Below are 18112 nucleotides of genomic sequence, written 5' to 3'. Positions count from 1 at the left end.
CTCGAGGTGTGGAACTTGCTTCTCCCCAAGGGTCTCTTCATGTTTGAGCTACCCATTCTGCCATAGGTTTTGGAGAGGTCATCATAGCAGTTGATAATACAGTACTACAAATTTTACTTTTGTGTAGGTTAAAGATATTGGTCCATATTCCTAATGTGTTGGAAGGTTGTCTGCATATATATTTGAAGTGAAACTGTGGCTTGGAGATTATAATGCACATCTTGTCCTGGGTTCAATCCTGGTTAAAATGATAAGATTCTTCACTCAGCAAAAAGCAGCTTCTCTCCTAAAGGCAAAATAAAAACGAGACAAATTCCCTCTCTCCCAACCTCATTAAGATATTTAGTCATAGAGTACCACAGTTGTGTCGTCACAACGCCAGGTGGCGCCCTCTGTTGCCAACCAGATGTTGGTTACCGTTCATTACGCCTGAATGACTTCATAGGCTTTCTGGAATAGGCATTTCAAAATCTAATATTTTACCATCAAAATGTACTAAAAGCACAAAAGCTCGCATTATGTTAGTTATAATAGATACAATATCTTAATAATTAATTTAGAAATTGGGATCAATGGTTTGTCAGTGGAGAAAATGGTGTCTGGTTGAACGCATTTTGCAACGATAGTGTATTACATGGTATTATACCCTATAGAGCAACAAGGGTCTACTTAATTGGTTAACTTTACTGAATCTGACTTTGCTCTAGTTCTAAATGAATAGGCAAATAATGCAGCTCTGTGTAAGCCACACCACTTTCATAAACTTCCATATTAAATAAATTTCTAGATTTAACATAACTATTAGAAAAGATTATCTGTTTTGTTGAACCATTAAGTTGCTTACCTTAGTAATGGTTTCAGCAACTTTTTCACTCACTTTCCTCAGGCTAATGAACCCTTGATTGAATTAGGTCATTCATGCATCTGTGAGTCTCTAACACGACAAAAAAAAAAAAATAATCTTGAACCAGATGAAATTCTTTGAGAATCAAAATAACTTGAAAAATATGAAGTATATATCACATTTTTAAATTTTAAATTTTATAATTCTTACAATTTGTTTCGTTTTCTAGATTTTAGAAGCAATTGATAAACCAAACTACCAGCGACTTGAGATTCCAGACTGTTGTTCACCAGAAATTTACGATTTGATGATGAGGTGCTGGGATCATGAACCCCACAAACGTCCCACATTCTCGCAAGTTGGCGAGGATCTCATCAAAGCTCGTCCAATGCAGTTTCAGGCTGTATCAGAGTTCTCTGCAGACAAACCAGAACAGCTTTCATACAATGCTGGCGATATAATATCAGTTTTGAAGAAACAGTAAGTCACTATGTTACATCATCCATAGGACTGGATCATTAGCTGTAGAGCTACTAGATTGTAATCAATTTGAGTACTGCCAATAGATTTGAAATGATCAATTCATAAGCTCTCAACTTGGTGTTCTGGAGCATGTTAAATTTCAGCACTTGTTTTCTCAAAGAATACACTTAATTTATGCCATTTCCTTTACCTTCCACCTCTTTCAATTTTTTCAATTTACTGTGTACTCATTCAGACTTTAGCATGCTCTATTTTCCTCTAGTTTTCGAGTGGCACATCAATTCTTCCAACGCCTAGGACCACGTTATAACTGACTTGAAAATATTTCTACAAATTTTTTTTTTACTCTGGCTCTAGGTCGCATGTGATTGGCTACTGGAAAGGTGTGTTAAATCGCAGTGGAAAGGTTGGGCTTTTCCATCCAGTTAACATGACTACGGTAGAGACAAAAACTCACGATACACCAAAGGCCAAAGTTCAACGACGTCACACTGGTAAAGGAGCACAGAAGAAAAGGAGGAGGTAAGATTAATCTGAATTGAGAAAAATAAAATAAAATAGATATTATGTTTCTGATGTTTTTGAAATCTGGCTTGAACCAAACGGTACACTGATTATGTTCAAATAAATTAAAACAAAAGTGACTCCAAATAGAGAAAATGAAGCCATACTAACTCAGCATTTCGACTTTAGTCATCATCAGGATTAACATATTTAAAAACACAGAGAGAGTAAGTATAAAAAAAATGCTACAATATTCAAAAATAATTAATGAAAGAACTTTCTAGTTCTATGACTCAATTAGCTTGCACTTTGAGAAAGGTTATCATTCCTAAAAATTACATGTAGCTTCAGATAATTATCGGCTTAAAATTGTTGGAATTCTTTTGTTTCAAAACGTTATAATATCAAATCAAAGTGTCTCTAGTAATAATAGTTATTGTAGTGGTCAATAGAATAGTAAAAGGTCATGAAAGGTTAATAAAAAGTTTTGTTTCATAATAGTATATGTGGCAAGACAAGACAAACCAGTCACTCGTTGCAAAAATTGATTATTAATTATTAGTACAGGGTTAGACAGTAAAATGAGAGCTATGAAATGGTTAAAGAATCATTAAAATTGGACATTTCATTATGAAGGATTTTAACATACAGCTGTCTAAACAATATTTGAAAAATCAGCCTCCAAAGTTTATGATTTTGGGAATTTCTTAGGCAGAAACCATCAGTAAATTGTTGAAAATTGAAGTTTTAACATTGCAATTGGGGAAAATAATAGCATAGCATGATATGTAAATGTTAGTTTAGTGTAATATAATAGATTTCAAAGATTTTGACATTCCAGCATGTTTTGGCCATTACCTCTGAAACAGGATTTGCGACGAGTGACTGGTTTGGCTTGTCTTTGCCACATATTGATACTATTGTTTTATTTTGTCCTTTATTAGTAATACTTTTTATTTTACTGTGTCCAATCCAATTAATAAACACAATTACAACATTCTTACAGTCGAAGTCTAAGAGTTGAGGACATCAGCCTACCGCAAGATGACTTTGAGCATCGTGTCCACATTGGAGTGGGAGAGGGCGACGTCTTTGGGGATATGGCTTTCCTAGATTCAAAATAGTAAGTTAAGCTTTTGATCATCTTTTTGGTTGTTAAAAATGGAAACATCCTTGGCCATCTATTCTGTGATTTACTGTGATTATATAAAAGCTGTATGCAGTATCTTGATCTTAAATTCTCCAATTCCAGCACTTGTTGCTAAATATTATTAACATTCAGGATTGACAAATGTTTAAATAATTTTGCTTGCAGCCATCTACTACCAATTCAGAACAGTCAGCTGGATACAACCAGCATTAAGTCTGGCTCAGATTTTGGATCAGACACTCCGATCCCGCCACTCCGTCGCCCCGACGTTATAGACATCGCCCACCCTTCATCTGCAGCTAGCTCGGTTGATAACATGAAACTTAATTCACCACACTCTTCCGATCATCCCGATGTTAGCATGCGCACAGAATTCTCGGACACAAGTGGACAGAGTTTGACGGGGATCTCATATGCAAGCTCTGGGATTTCGGATCATTCGCATGAGGATAGCGGCGTCACTGCAGATGTTGATATTCACGTTTCACCACCTGAAAGTGCTGGATACAGTTATAGTGGCAGTGATGGAAAGACAGAAAGCTCAACAATTGGTGATAGTCTTTTATCTGATGAAGGTTTAACGGTAAGCTTCATAGTTTATAGATTCGGGGATGATGTTCTCAGTTTCGGTTCTTTAATATACAGCTTCAGGGCGCACATTAACTTTTATTGTAATTTTAATTGAATAAAGTTAACCACTAACATCATTAAAGGAAAAACTGATATTCCTCAATAATTATCCCTTGGTATGTTTAAATATTGGCTAATGAAACTACAGTAATATATTCAAAGAGTGCTACTTATATATTTATAATATTAATAATGATTAAATTTATCTACATCACAAAGTATGAAAATAAAATAATGAATTGTCAGTTAAGTGTAAAAATATTTAAATCATTCATCGAATGTCAATCTGTACATATATATAATCATTTTATATTTCTTGCTTTTAAAATCATACACATGGGATGTGCTAACAGCTTGGATTGGTAAGTGCTGGGGTAATACTCACTGGCTTATTTGCATGCTCATTTGGATGTCTAACATTCACATGTAGACAACATTCAAAATAATATTTAATCTTAACTGAAATATTTGTGTAGAATTAATGGTGAATTTCTCAATGCATGGTATTACTAACAACTGTTGTAAATTTGCATATTTAAAATGTCCATATGTTTACTCATTTGCATAATTTATTTATGCACATGCTTTTCTTTGCAATTTAATTATGGTAATTCTAAATGTATTGTAATGTGGAATGATGCATTTAAACCTTTAGTAAATCATATAAACTAGCTACCATATACAGTATTTTCACGTATAAACAAGGCTTAAAAAATATAGCATATTACTATAAAAAAACAGGGGGTCGTCTTATACGCGCAACACAAATTCTTGACTTTTGTATCATGTTCATCCTATGTGCGGATCACGTGAAATAACATTCCAAATGTTAGTATGAATGATTGCAATTTTTAAAAGTAGGGAAATAAGATTTTTATGAACATTTAAAAGCCAGTAAAATATGGTATTATAGTATTTTAAAGATTATCTCTGTAATTGGCTCCGTCTTTAGCCAGCTAGATGCAGTATCAAAACCATAAAATGCAGCAAGGAATACCGATGATGAAACAGGGGAATCATCTTGTACAATTCCTGTTAAGCAACTGCATTTCATTTCTTTTTTGTTTTTTTTGTTTTTTTAATTTTTGTTGCTTTTAATGTCCGTTAAACAGAACTAATATTATAATGTATAATCTCTTATTTGCATAATTTAAGCATTCATTGTTGTAATGCATTTTGAAATAACAATGTTTGTCTCTCAATTGTGTAAATTTTGTTGCATCTCAATCTAATTTGTTGTAACTCTCAATATCAAGTGGTGTCTTAAACTTTTTATCCTTACAGTCTTAATGTTTTTACTATTTCTTTTTTCCCATTTTGATTATTCTTATTTCCTTTAATACCATACTTGCATTTCTTCAGTTTTTTTCGAAACTCGTAACAATTAGAAGAACTTAAATTACTTAGAAACAAAACTAAATCACCTACAATGTTTCAGGGGCAAACTGAGCACTTTAAACAGTGTGCTGAAGATGTCCAATTCTTGGCATTTTATCAACTTCCACAGTATGCCTGGGCCTGTTTCTTCTCCCCCTCCCCCTCCGCTTACTTATAATTTTCTTGTAAATTATTGTGTCAATTCAATATCCTTGCAGTCAGGATTCATTTTATAATTTTTCTTCTAATTTCAAGGTTTTTTTTTTTATTTGGGTGTTAAATGATGATCTAAAAATTGTGGAGACAAGGATGCACCAAAGTTAATTCCATCGATGTTGCAATGCTGGTGGGCAGGCTCCAGTCACAAATTATAAATAAAATGATTTATGTGTGTATGTTTTCCGCTAGATAACTATTTATTCAAAATTGACTGAGTTTTGATTTATACATATTTGTTTCTTAATTTATTTCCAGGATTTTGATTTTGGCTCATCTCTTCTGGATGATATGATGAGTGCATGGGAGGAGACAAGCCGATCAACAATTATAGAAGAGGACGAGGAAAAGGCGGAAGATGAGGAAAATGATGAACAAACAAATGGGACCACCGAACATTCTCACTCTCAGTCTATTGATGCACAGTTTAAATCATTAACATTCGCAAATAATTTTAAAGAATTGAATGGTAATAATAATTCAAATTCCCGTAGCCCGGTGAAAAGTAATGGTGACATAGATGTACAGACACCAAATGGTGCTATTGACTCTACTCCTGTAGAACCATACGCAAGTAACTTAAACGGAAGACTTGATTCCGTAGATAAAACACCTGATGGTGATTCATTCTCCGCAGGGTTTGAGGTTAATATTAAAAGCGATGAAACCCATTCATATTCCTCATCAAGATTTAATTCAAGCCATGACGATTTGGACATATCAATGGTCACAAAACCCCCAACACCTAAACATATGTTACCCGACAAAAGTCTGAAAGTTAGTGATGCTACTGTCGAAATAAATAAAACCGGTACAGGAACAAGGACTACATTGCATATTCATGACTACGAAGACGGAATATCTCAGTCTTCCCGGCCGTCAAATACGATAGAAAATGATCGAAGTCAAAGTAGTTCAGAGCGTGGATCTGCCGAATCTTCACCTCGTTATGACACAAGCCCTGATGTGAATTCCAACATGCGTAAAAATAGACTGCGTGAACTGCAGGAACGATACAGAACCGAACCATCACCGCCACCTACACCGCGAGAGGACACAGACAAACCAAAACTCACAATAAACATTAATAGTAAATCAAATGAAACAGACGATAGTGTTGTTTTAAGTCCGAACTTGATTGAAAGTATGAACAAAGTTTTGCCAAAGCGTACACGTCGGCCTTTCGGAGAGAAGAAAATCCGCCGTAGAAGCTTTGGCGAAAGTGATAATAAATCTCCACTGCATCAAACAGAAACTGGTGCAGAGATTCAGGCTGCTAACCATACCGGAATTGTTCTTCCGGGACTAGCAGAGGATGATAACGAGCAGGTAAGAATGTAACATCCATGCCTTCAGTGCTTTAGCATGTGTTCATAAATTTGAAATAAATGCGTTTCATAGAATTGAGGTCAGCATTCAGCAAAAACAAACTCATGACATTTGATTTATAGAAAACAAATCAATTAGATCATATCAGTTTGTCGTAGAATAAATTAAGTTGCTTAATATCTTCTTATCTTTCACTTTTTTGTTCTTTCTCTATCTCATCCCTTCTTCTCGCACCCTCTCCCTCTTTTCCATCTTTCTGTTTAGGAGGTTTTTGTGTAGGACATGTTTTTGTCAGTTTTTAACAATATCTATTATTGTAAAATTATGCGATAGTTATCTTTTATTTTGGTTTAAACTAATTTTCGATGAAATTTGAATCTAAAGACAATTTATTTATTTATTTATTTTATTTATTTATTAATACTTCTTCAATTTACCACTACTAAAAGATTTTTAAAATTAAAAAAAATAAATTTTATTTATTGAATTAGTTTTTTTTTTTTTTTTAATAAATATTTAGGTCTTAAAAATTATAATAACATATTTAATTACATTATTAAGTTGAATAATTGATGTCTCTGCCAACCTGCCCCTTGTAACCTTGGAAACTAAATAACATTTTTGCATGGTATTTGCTGTGATGTAATCTAATTGAAGCCTTGCTTATAGCTGGATTGATTTTAATTTTAATCTCTAAATATAATGTTAAACTTGCTTCCCAAAAAATGATATATAGCAATTCTGCTACTGCTACCCCAATATACATCTTAGTAACTATTATATTATGTTGTATTATATATTGTGTTCAACCTATGTATATTTTTTTTTTTTTTACTTTTTTTTGGTCCGAAATATATTGGTTTAATATTTGATCCAAATGAAATTTTTCAGTGTTGTGTTTTCAGATTTTGTTGTAACAGTTTAGATAATAAAAGGGAATTAGAACGAAAATAAATTTATGAATATATAATTTTAAATAATTTTAATAACAAAAAGGCTAAATCTAAGTCATTTTAATATTAATTTGTTTTAAAAGAGTACTAATATAGATATAGTAAACCAAGCCCCTTAAATACAGTTGAGTTGTGTGTGGGTTTATATACTTGAGTACGTAGAAATTCCATTCCAAGTTTCTTAAGTAGGGACTGGGTGTAGTGAAGCTTCATTAAAAGTTAGAGGGTGGGTGTATTATAACATGCTTTTAAAATTGTACTAAAGAAAGTTTTTTTTTATGTTATAATACATTTTAAAAAAAATCAATATATCTTAATTTATGTCTTAACTGTAGAAACACTATTATTCCAAATCCATAATTTCGTGTTTTATAGTTGTAATGTTTAGTTATTTGTATTGTAGTCATAGAGTTAATTCAAGAATGCTAACATGCTAACTCAAATATACTCAAATCCAAAAATTTATATGCTTCATGAATTATTTTACTTCAAAATGGCCATTCCATATGCAGTAACCATTAGTTCAGTGTGTACATTTAAATATTTGACTTCTACATTTATACTTTTGGATGTACAATTCAGTTTAGTTTTCTTTGACATTGGTGGAATTGAAAAAATACAGATGAAATACATCGATCCCTTTTAGATTTGGAATAAAAATACAATTTTAACTTTTGGCCAATTAGCACATTCCCCGCTTCTAAAAAATGGAAATTTAAGAAAAAGATTACAGTATTCTTATTATGCCCGCCGCTACCTTGAAATCTCCAAAAATAGATATGTACATTTCTTCCTAATTATTTGAATTTAATGTATTTAACCTTCCCAATACTACACTGTTTACAAATAAATAAGAAAACATTTTATTTTTTTTTCTGCCCTCCTCCGACAAACAATACGTTTGCGAAACAAGGTATAAAAAAAGGCTTGCCTTAGACTCGATTGGTTTGTTATCAAGATACTTTTTCACAATATCACATAACAAGACACTACCCTTGTCTATCTTCAGGGCTGCATAGTTCAGTGTGCTAATTCGATTGTTGCGACTGTGTGCGTTAAGCTATGGTGATCCATTGTTAACATTTGGTACCCGTTTTGTATTCCATCCACTGGTCTCCTTATGATTCAGCTAAAATGCAAGTTAAAAAGAAATCACCGTTTTTCAGAAGAGAAGTTTCAACCGTTATATGCAGTATGTCCCATTTGTACAAAAATGCAGTACACTCTTCCAAAAAAGCATAAGGGATTGTCCCCCAGTGTACTTCCCAATCACCACCAGAAGAACCCCACAGAAAAAGTCTTCAAACTTTCATGGGATGTTCTTGGTGTTCTTACACTAATATAACCAATCCAATCCTCTAAAGATAGTGCTCATGTTCGCATTGGGCCATTTTGAAGGTGAAAATTAACAGGCACAATTTACCGTCTCACTATAGTTAGCAATCTGGTTTTCTTCTGTTAATTCTGTTAATGTTATGCCATAGAATAATCATTATCGAAAATTGTAGTATTTAAATAATTATAAATTTTATGAATTAAAAATATTCTTTCTAGAATAGGGTATATATCCAATACTTATTTTTTTATGTACTTATTATTATTATTATTATTAAATAATAAAATATAAAATATAATAATTGTTGTAAATGTTATTTCTTTTTAGTTGATTGCACATTTTTTTTAATTACTTTCAATATACACTTAAAAGTTATTATATAGTAACTAATGGTTCTTGTAGATTGGCTAGGGGACTAAATGTTATATGTACCTTCCAAAGTGAATTCTTATCATAAATGGGTATTTAGAATTGGTTTTAGACAGTTTGCAACCCAGACTTTTCAATACCACGTCATTTTTAAACCTCTCATACAGACATTTAGAAACTGTGTAAACATTTGAAACTGAATATTTTAAGCTTGGACTTAATGAAACTAACGATTTTAATATGATTCAAGAAAGTTGACCTAATTTTTCCAGCATTTGGTGTGATTTAGATGCAGGTCCTGCTCATACTTCCTACCAGTTTGGCAAAATAAACAGGGGTCCCAAGTTGGAAGAAGTCATTATTTTAGCACATCTAATTTTGTTTTGTTGCTTATGGCGATACCAGTCGAAACTGACTAGTAAAAACATACGGATCTAATAAGTTAGTATTAGGTGGATTATTTTCCAAGAGGTCCTTGTTCAAGTGTCTTTCCAATTTTTGGGAGACTTCTCCAACTTGCAATAGACTTCTGAATTAGTATAAGAAATACACCTAATAACTGTTCATTCGGTTCCTTTCCAAAATCGTAAAATACTACTTGCAGTTTTTTGCTGCCAAATGTTAGCTTTGTGCCATGTTTTTTTTATTTTTTTACTGTATCTACACTTTGACTGGTTAAATATATGGCCAGAATGAACATACTGGTACAAAAGTACAGATGGATAAAACTCTGAAACACAGTATTACAATGTTTCAAAATGTCCATATTAAAAAAAAAAAATGTTAAAGGTAATTACTGTTAAACATGATTTTTAAATGTTTATATACAGGGTTTAGAAGTGTCTGGGTTTCAAAAAGTCTGGTGTGCAAAATATTAGACATCCCCCTCCCCCAATATTAGAATATGAATAGATAGATGATATTGGGTTTTGTTAAAACATGTTTAGAGACTACCAACTGTATGTGAATTACCACTTACTAATTCATGCTTTTTTTGTCTTCCTCCCCTCTGTCCCTTCCTCTGTGTGTCATCGTATGTGTGTGTGGGTGCGTGTGTGAATGTGTAAAATTCATGTGCATGATACTTTTCACATGCTTTATATATTACACTTAATTACTACTGGCATAATTAATTTCTCATTTACATATTTAATTCCACATTGCATGAAATTCTCATTTCCATATTTAATTATCATTTGTATATTTCTAATGCATGATTTCTCATTTGAATATCTAATTCACAATTTTCACTATTTTTATACTTTGCATATTTTTAACCACCATGTGCTTATTTGTTTATAATGCATTTTCATATAAAATTTGCATATTCATTTGCATAATTATCCACCTGAATAAATCATTACTAATGATTTGTCAAATCACCTTGCTTCTACTCAATAGTCAGATATCATAAATTTTTAATGTACCCATTAGCAACCTATAAAGCTTTTTGCAACAAACAAAAAAATAATTTAGGTCATCAATACTTATTTATATATTTACAACCTCATGTTACTTTTTAATCATATTTATATAAATGTATAAGAAATATTTATGCTGCAAACATTATGTTTCATTGTCTTGTTATCCATGTTCTAATTTTGTATGTGTTTTGTGTCGTCAAATATGTTTATTTCTTCCATATATGTTTGTATGCATTTGAGTTAAGCAAAAATTGTCGCTTTTTGTTTATCTTTTGGTGTTATTATAATGCTTAGCCTAGAAGCTTTAAGTATGTTTATTTTTATATAATAATATTAATTATAATAATTTTAATTTAAAAAAAATATAATATTGTATTCACATTGTAATCCCTATGCTTCCTGTACATTCTTAAAAAATATTATTATTTTTTGTTCTAATATGTGGGCATTGGTGAGATATTTAATTTATGCATGGATGCGCATGATGTCTGTATGTGTGTTCGTACTCTATCCCTAGACTAACAGTAGAAGGAACCCAGTCCCGTTGCCCCCTCGTGAGCCACTTTCAATCCAGTGGCCGCTCAAGAAGCTCCGGCAGCGAAGATCTACCCCAGCCTCTAGCCAGAGTATGACCCAATTACCCCAAGAAGAGGAAAATTACGAGGACGACATTACAACACCACCGGAGCTACCCGAGAGGCTTGGCAAGCGAAGTAAAAGTCTCTCTGTTAATTATAAACAAACCGTTTATCATCTACACACACCGTCCATAGTAACACCACTTAACTCAAATGAGAGTAATACAGATATGCCTGTGCTTCCACCCCCACCACGACCTGAAAAACCAAAATCATTGTCACTTGATGTTGAGGGAAACTTCATTAAGATGTCACCAGTTATGGCGCGTCAGTTAATCAGTCATAAAAAACAAAGATCGTTGGATTCTATGCTGGCGGATATGCCAAAAGAAGATCCTCCACCTCCACCACCCAAACAGGGAGCCATGAAAAAAGAACTTATCCGCGAGACTCACTATGAGTTAATGCTGCCAAGGAAAGAACGCATTGAAGAAGATTTATACACTGATATGAGTCCACCTGAAGCTAAAGATTTTTTATCAATGTCGAATGGACCATTGAGACAGAAGTCGTTTACTAATGAGGAGAGAATAACAATGGCAAATAGGTTGATTGAAGAACGCCGCCAACAACGTTGCGTGGTGAAACAGTCTGGTAGCATTGATGACTTGTCAAAGTGTTCACAGCAGACAGATGGCACAGTGGCGAAGGTAGAAAAACTTGAGGATGTACTGTCAAGAACTTACAAAACAGGTAAATTAACATAATAATAATGATAATTATTATAATGATAATATGTTAGTCTTATAGTGCATCATGGTAACAATTGTGGCCTCTTTGTGCTTCATATTTTTATCCATCATATGACACTCATATTTTGCTTCCTTGGGGTAAATTCTATTTCAGCTTATAACAGTACATTGGTGTATGAAGTTCGATGTACCCACTTCAGTGGTGGAACCAGCACAAAATTTCCCTTGTTTGACATACTTAGACCCGCTATTGTACGATGTCATTGGACCAAAAATATTATTATGGTTGCCAGTCCCTAGTGGTGTAAAAGCTTAATTTTGAGACATATCAAGTCATAAAAAAAACTCTACCAGTGATTTTTATTCCAAAGCCCTGACCGAGGCGCTAGTCGGCTCTTGGTTTGGACCCCTAATTCTGGAGCCAGGACTGATCCACTTAACTCCTATGTGGAGAAAGAGTACTGTAGGTAGTGTGTCACAATTGGACAAAGTAAAATGCATTGTGTGGATTTGACCCCAACCTCAAGGTCATGAACCTAAATTTAAAATACTGCTTCAACCTCATTTTACTATAATTTTGTCTCACTGTTGGATGGGAATTAAATAAGATTAAAAATTAAAGCGATACTGCAGTGAATAATAATATACCAGGTAATAATTATACGAATATGAATTTGTTTAATAAATAATTTGTATGTTTTCCTATTTATTTTTTTTCTTAGGAACACCTTCCCAGGACAAAGATAAGGAGTACATGGACATGAAATATCCCGCGCAGGATAAAACTGACGAGGCTCAGATGATGAAGAAACAACTTCCTAAAGAAGTAAGTGAATGATGAGGACAAGGCAAAAAGAGTAATTGTTTTGTGGATGGTGATAATAATAATATTAAGAGTGGGTGTTTTTATGTGATGATGGCTTGTGTTGGTGATGATAGTGGGTGGTGATAATAATTATAGTGTTAAGAGGTGCTTTTTATGCGATGTCTGTGTGGTGAGGATGGTGTGTTGGTGGGGATGATGTGTGGTGTTGATGATGTGTGATGATAATTATAGTGGATCATGATAATAGTTATTGTGATAAGGGTGAGCATTGATGTTGATGGTTGGTTGTGGTGATGATGAGGGGGATTGGTGATAATGATTATGGTGTTGAGAATGAATTTTTTATGTGAGGATGGTGTGGTGTGGTAGTGAAATAGTTATTTTGATAAGAGTGGGCATTGATGTTGATACTGTAGTTGGTTGCTTGTGGTGGTGATGATAAGGTGTGGTGATAATTATTATTGTGGGTTTTTGGTGCATGCAAGCCTAAATTGTATTCAGAAATAGCATGGTCTGGTTAGTGGTGACATGACACCAAGCTAGTTATCTAGAGGTTGTGGGTTCAATTCCGACCTGAATTACTTGCAAATTTTTTTCACTAGTATTGACATAACATGTCAGGTAGGGCAAAAAAATCTTAAGCCTAAATTTGGGATGTTTTGTAACTGTTTGTAACACTCTGTTTTTTCAGATAACAGTTGAAAAATGTCAAAAAGCATTAAAAGTTTCAGATGGAAATGTTGAGGAAGCAATAAAAAGGTTAAAGGTTGAACACCTCTCATTAACATATTTTACCGAGCGACACAAGTGTAAGGAAGTTTTAGAAGATAATGCATGGGACTTGGATAAAGCTGGAGATGCTCTGTTGGGTTCCCCTAGTAGGAGGTAACCATCACTGCGCTTGTTGTCAAACAGTTGTGCTCTGTACTTCAATTATAAATCGTTTTTGCTGGATTGAATGGGAATTTGGTGATTGCAGCGACTTATTACTATGCCATGCTGATTCCTCTGTTGTTTTGAACTGTGGGTCTGTTAACTGTAATATAAGTCATGATTGGGCAGTCAAAACAGGCTACATGGTCAGTATAAAAGGACAAAATGGTTGGTACACTGCTGTTTTCAGAGATTGAAAATGGAAGGATACAACATATGTGCCTATATTAGAGGAATGTTGACTACAGTTCTGTTACTGATTGAAAATTAGATGTTTAAGACTATTCTAAAGCAAGTTGTCCTAGCTCATGAGAGAGAGTGTATTACTTTATAAATAACTCTTACAAAGGATATAAGTTTGCTGCTGTGTGCTTATGGTGTTTTGTTGCTTGGTATAAAAGTCAAGAAACTTTAGGTGCACACTGCTTTGGAACACTACTATGCAAAATTACTAGTTTGCTGTTAACATTATTGCATGAGCATATTTAACAGGTTTTCATATTGGTTTACTGGTCTCTAATATTTTTTTGGAGGTGGGTGTGGGGTTTGGGGGAACATTCACCAAGCTTTAAATATATTTGGTGAACTCAGCATGCGATATTAACTGGATTTTTATGCACTATTTTTATTGCAAGTATTGTAAGGTGTACTTTATCAGTCGATTTTTGTAATCATGTTACATATTCAATATGTGGAATGCCATATTGATGGTAGATACTATATTAACCATCATATAAATGCAATGGTTAGTGCTATCATCTACAATATTAAAGACCATGTTGATACAAAATGCTATAGTATTCAAATAAAGAATGGTTATATGAATGCAATGGGAAGAATATTTTTATGAGGCGGAGCCAAGTTGAATGAAACAGTCAATAAATAAACCAGTCATAATCGTCAATAATAAAGAACATTCAGTATCCTCATTGGTGAAAATAGACCAATCAGAAACCTCAGTGGTGAAAATAAACCAATCAGAATCTTCTAAGTTAAAAATAGACCAATCAAAAAAAAAACTAATATAATCTTTAAATGTATTCATGTTTTGTGTATGTCACAATCAATATAATGTTTTCCATCATTCGTTAAATGATTTCTTACTCGGTGTTTTTATCATTTCTCGTATTTACCAAAGCCATAATATTGGTAATTACTACCAGCATGTTGGTATTCATTTACAGTCATTCTTGCTATTCACGTATGCCACATATATGGTATTCACTATCCGTATGTTCACCATAATGGTATATATTTTAATGCTCACCATGTGTTTTTGTACATTATCATATTATTCATTGACATCCCAATGTACACCATCACCACAGCATTTTTTATAAAGCTCACGAACCTGTGGTGGTGTACACCATCACCATGGTATTCATTTCAATTATTCACTAATACCATGGTAGTTATTGTAATGCTATGGTTTATATACCATCACCATGGTACATTGCTATTATAATTGCCAGCATTCGTCCTAACTTGTAGCTGTGTTTGTTACTTATTTCCTTACAAAGTATTCATCCTTTGTTTGGTAAATGCTAAATTTAATAGTAAATTATTTAGCACCAATGTTTTTGTACATGAGGGGAAGGAAGTCACTGTAAGCTCTGTTACATGATTTTTGTACCCACAAAATAATAATAGCGCTGTTAGTGGAATGAATAAGTAATATACTTTAATGTGATGTACTGTAATATTTGCCAAGTGTTCCATTGGGAAACATTGTATTTGATTATTGGTACGTTTTGATTATTCATTGCCTTTAATAATTCTTTATAAAGATGACAGTATATTCAAACGTTCTTGTGAATGTGGTAACCATTAAAATAGGCATCTCATTTCTATAACTATATTCACTTTAAAAATGTATGTAACTGATGCATCTTGAACCACACATTAATCTTGATTAGGTGTAGTACAGCACAACACCAGTTATATTGCAGTTTGTATTGTATAAGTTATTTATTTATTTTTTTTAAATTTTATTCTTATTGGCTCATTTCAATTGAATTCAATTTGTATTGCAACATAAGCCATCCTGGGCTACTATCTGTCCAAAACTATAGAGTACAATTACAAAAACAAAAAATATAATGTATTCCTTAATGCAAAGTTCCTGGTCACATTCATTGCCAAGTCTGCAAGGGTGTAGTTTTGGGGTATTTTGTACTAAAGCCCTGCGGTAATAAATGTAATAATTGGACACGAAGACAACTAAAACATTGACAGTATAATAACAATTCAACTTTATTAGCAAAACTATATAGCAATTACAAAAGCACTACAATGGAAGAAAGCAGAAAACCGGGTCACTCCAGAGGGCGATATACTACTGGCGCTGTATAGTGCATAATGAAAAGCTGGTTGTTAATTTATAACGAATTTAGTCTGATTAGATAAAATTTAAACAAAACAAGCTATCTTCTGAAAGAAATATTAATCATTTGAAACATCCATATTGTTTTTAGTAAATGTATATACTTATGTTTATATCTCAGTTGGTAATATATGAAATTAACAAATAGGTACTTTCTTCATTGGGTCCATATCTGGAGACATTAATTTGGTCCCATGATATAGTCACATGTTAACTATAGACCAATAATAGTTCTGTATATAATCATATGCAGTTTCCTATGGTGCATAATGTCGGTTCTTTGTATAATAAACGTCATTGATGATATAATATTTTGTTACCATTTCCTTTGTGTTGTGCGCATTTTAGCTTGATAAAGACGTCATTGGCAACTACGTGCTAGGTTTGTCGGTAAGTAAAACATCATTAAGGTTTTGGCCAGTTTTAGTACCACAGAACAATCATAGTTAATTATAAGCCTATAGATCCCCGGTATTCAACCCCCGGCCTGCAAAAGCTTTTGATCCGGCCTGCGCAACATTGCTAAAAATGAATTATTTTCCGGCCAATTATTTGAACTTTTTTCTGTTTATAGAAACACCACCTAGGCACACCTAATCTAGCATTGTTTATAAGAGTGTGGCTTTTTCTGAGTGTAGCTCACTGTATCTAGTGGCGTGGGGTATTGACATGGCTAGGGGAGACTATATAGGGATAATGGATTGAGTGGAGCGGTGATAAGATGCGATTTCTAACAATTTGCGGCACCAGTAGGCTCAGGGGCATGTTATTCTGTTGAAAACACTGCTTTGAAAATGTATTTCTGAAACTGAAAGTGCCATTTCCAGGAATCTAGAGGTATCTATGTTAAAAATGTGCTCACCTCAGCCCCAACAACTGGTGAGAGGCTTATTTTTTTATATTCTAAACTAAAATGGAGAAGAAAAGAAAATTACTGTATATTCACATTTTAGTCTGAGTGCCATTTCCGTCCATCTAGAGGTGCCATAATCATAATTATCCACCGCTATAAAAGAAAATGTGTGGGGCTGACAGAAAAAAGTGGAAGCACACAATTTATGTCTGCCCGCCACTGATCTCAACAGTCTGGAACTGACCCCCAGCTTAAAAAGGTTAAATACTTAGGCTATAAATAGTATATACTATATTATACTGTACTATAAAATATTTCAAAAAGTTCATCATGGTTTACAAACACCGAAATAATATCGAGACAATGTTTTGAAAGTTCAATCTTCTAAATAATGTAATATAAAGAAATATATATATTTTTAAATGGCACCATTTCAGTTCTAACTACCAATATCTGAAAGAAAAATAAAACATCTTCGTTAAAATCGGCAGTTTTACACAATATGACTCTATTTTTGTACACCATACTTGAAGTTGAACAAATTTTCATAAACCATTTTTGTACACCATACACTAGTATTGTAAACTATGGAATGCCAAAGGAAAACAGTATTGCACTAAATTGTTGGTTTCTTTTGTTTCCATATTCCTATTCTCTTTCTTCTTTGTTTTAAGTTGGGTTTGTTACAAAAATCGTCATTGGTTACGGTGCGAGTTCGTTGTATGCTACCACAGACTTCCCTTACTTAACAGATTATTGCGCTGCGTAACTGCCTGGAGAATTGTGTGTAAAAATAGCCACAGATTCTCAAGAAAAGCCTGTTATAATTTTAGAGAACATCATGTAGTTGTTAAATGTTGTAGTTTTCAAGATGTCGTAAGTACAACAGTTTCTTCGAACTGATGTTATTAACATATCTATATTGATATGCTATTAGCATGTAGACTTTTAATGATTACTGGAAAACATTCGAAATTTAGAAATAGGGTCTAATAATAATCACAAGCGAATATTATTTAGTTTAGGCTTACATACAGCGCCCTCTGTAATACTATTACTGAGAACATTTTGCGTCTGTTCCTTGTTCATCTGCATGTAGACAGAGGTAGGCCTACAGTTTTCCCAAAAAATTTTGACTGCAAGAGGTGAAAGGCAAATCTTATTTCCAGATG

The 18112-nt window shown here is 33.2% G+C and overlaps 1 protein-coding gene across 1 annotated transcript in view; it reads left to right on the top strand.

The window, feature by feature from the left end:
• The window catches only part of LOC117110230, a gene marked incomplete in the record, with an annotated part of 58068 nt that extends 41670 nt beyond the window's left edge, over positions 1–16398 (top strand). The window contains 9 exon segments of the mRNA XM_033252860.1: positions 1074–1324; positions 1685–1849; positions 2838–2954; positions 3147–3564; positions 3965–3973; positions 5463–6533; positions 11133–11946; positions 12668–12771; positions 13463–16398. Coding sequence (XP_033108751.1) covers positions 1074–1324; positions 1685–1849; positions 2838–2954; positions 3147–3564; positions 3965–3973; positions 5463–6533; positions 11133–11946; positions 12668–12771; positions 13463–13660 — 3147 coding nt within the window.
• Positions 16399–18112: the final 1714 nt, after the last annotated feature.

Source organism: Anneissia japonica, unplaced genomic scaffold (assembly GCF_011630105.1).
Source record: "Anneissia japonica isolate Jap-2015-1 unplaced genomic scaffold, ASM1163010v1 scaffold287930_len349246_cov199, whole genome shotgun sequence".
Classification (NCBI taxonomy): domain Eukaryota; kingdom Metazoa; phylum Echinodermata; class Crinoidea; order Comatulida; family Comatulidae; genus Anneissia; species Anneissia japonica.
The sequence above is the reverse complement of the archived record's forward strand: the minus strand, read 5'-3'. Positions and strand labels throughout refer to the sequence as shown.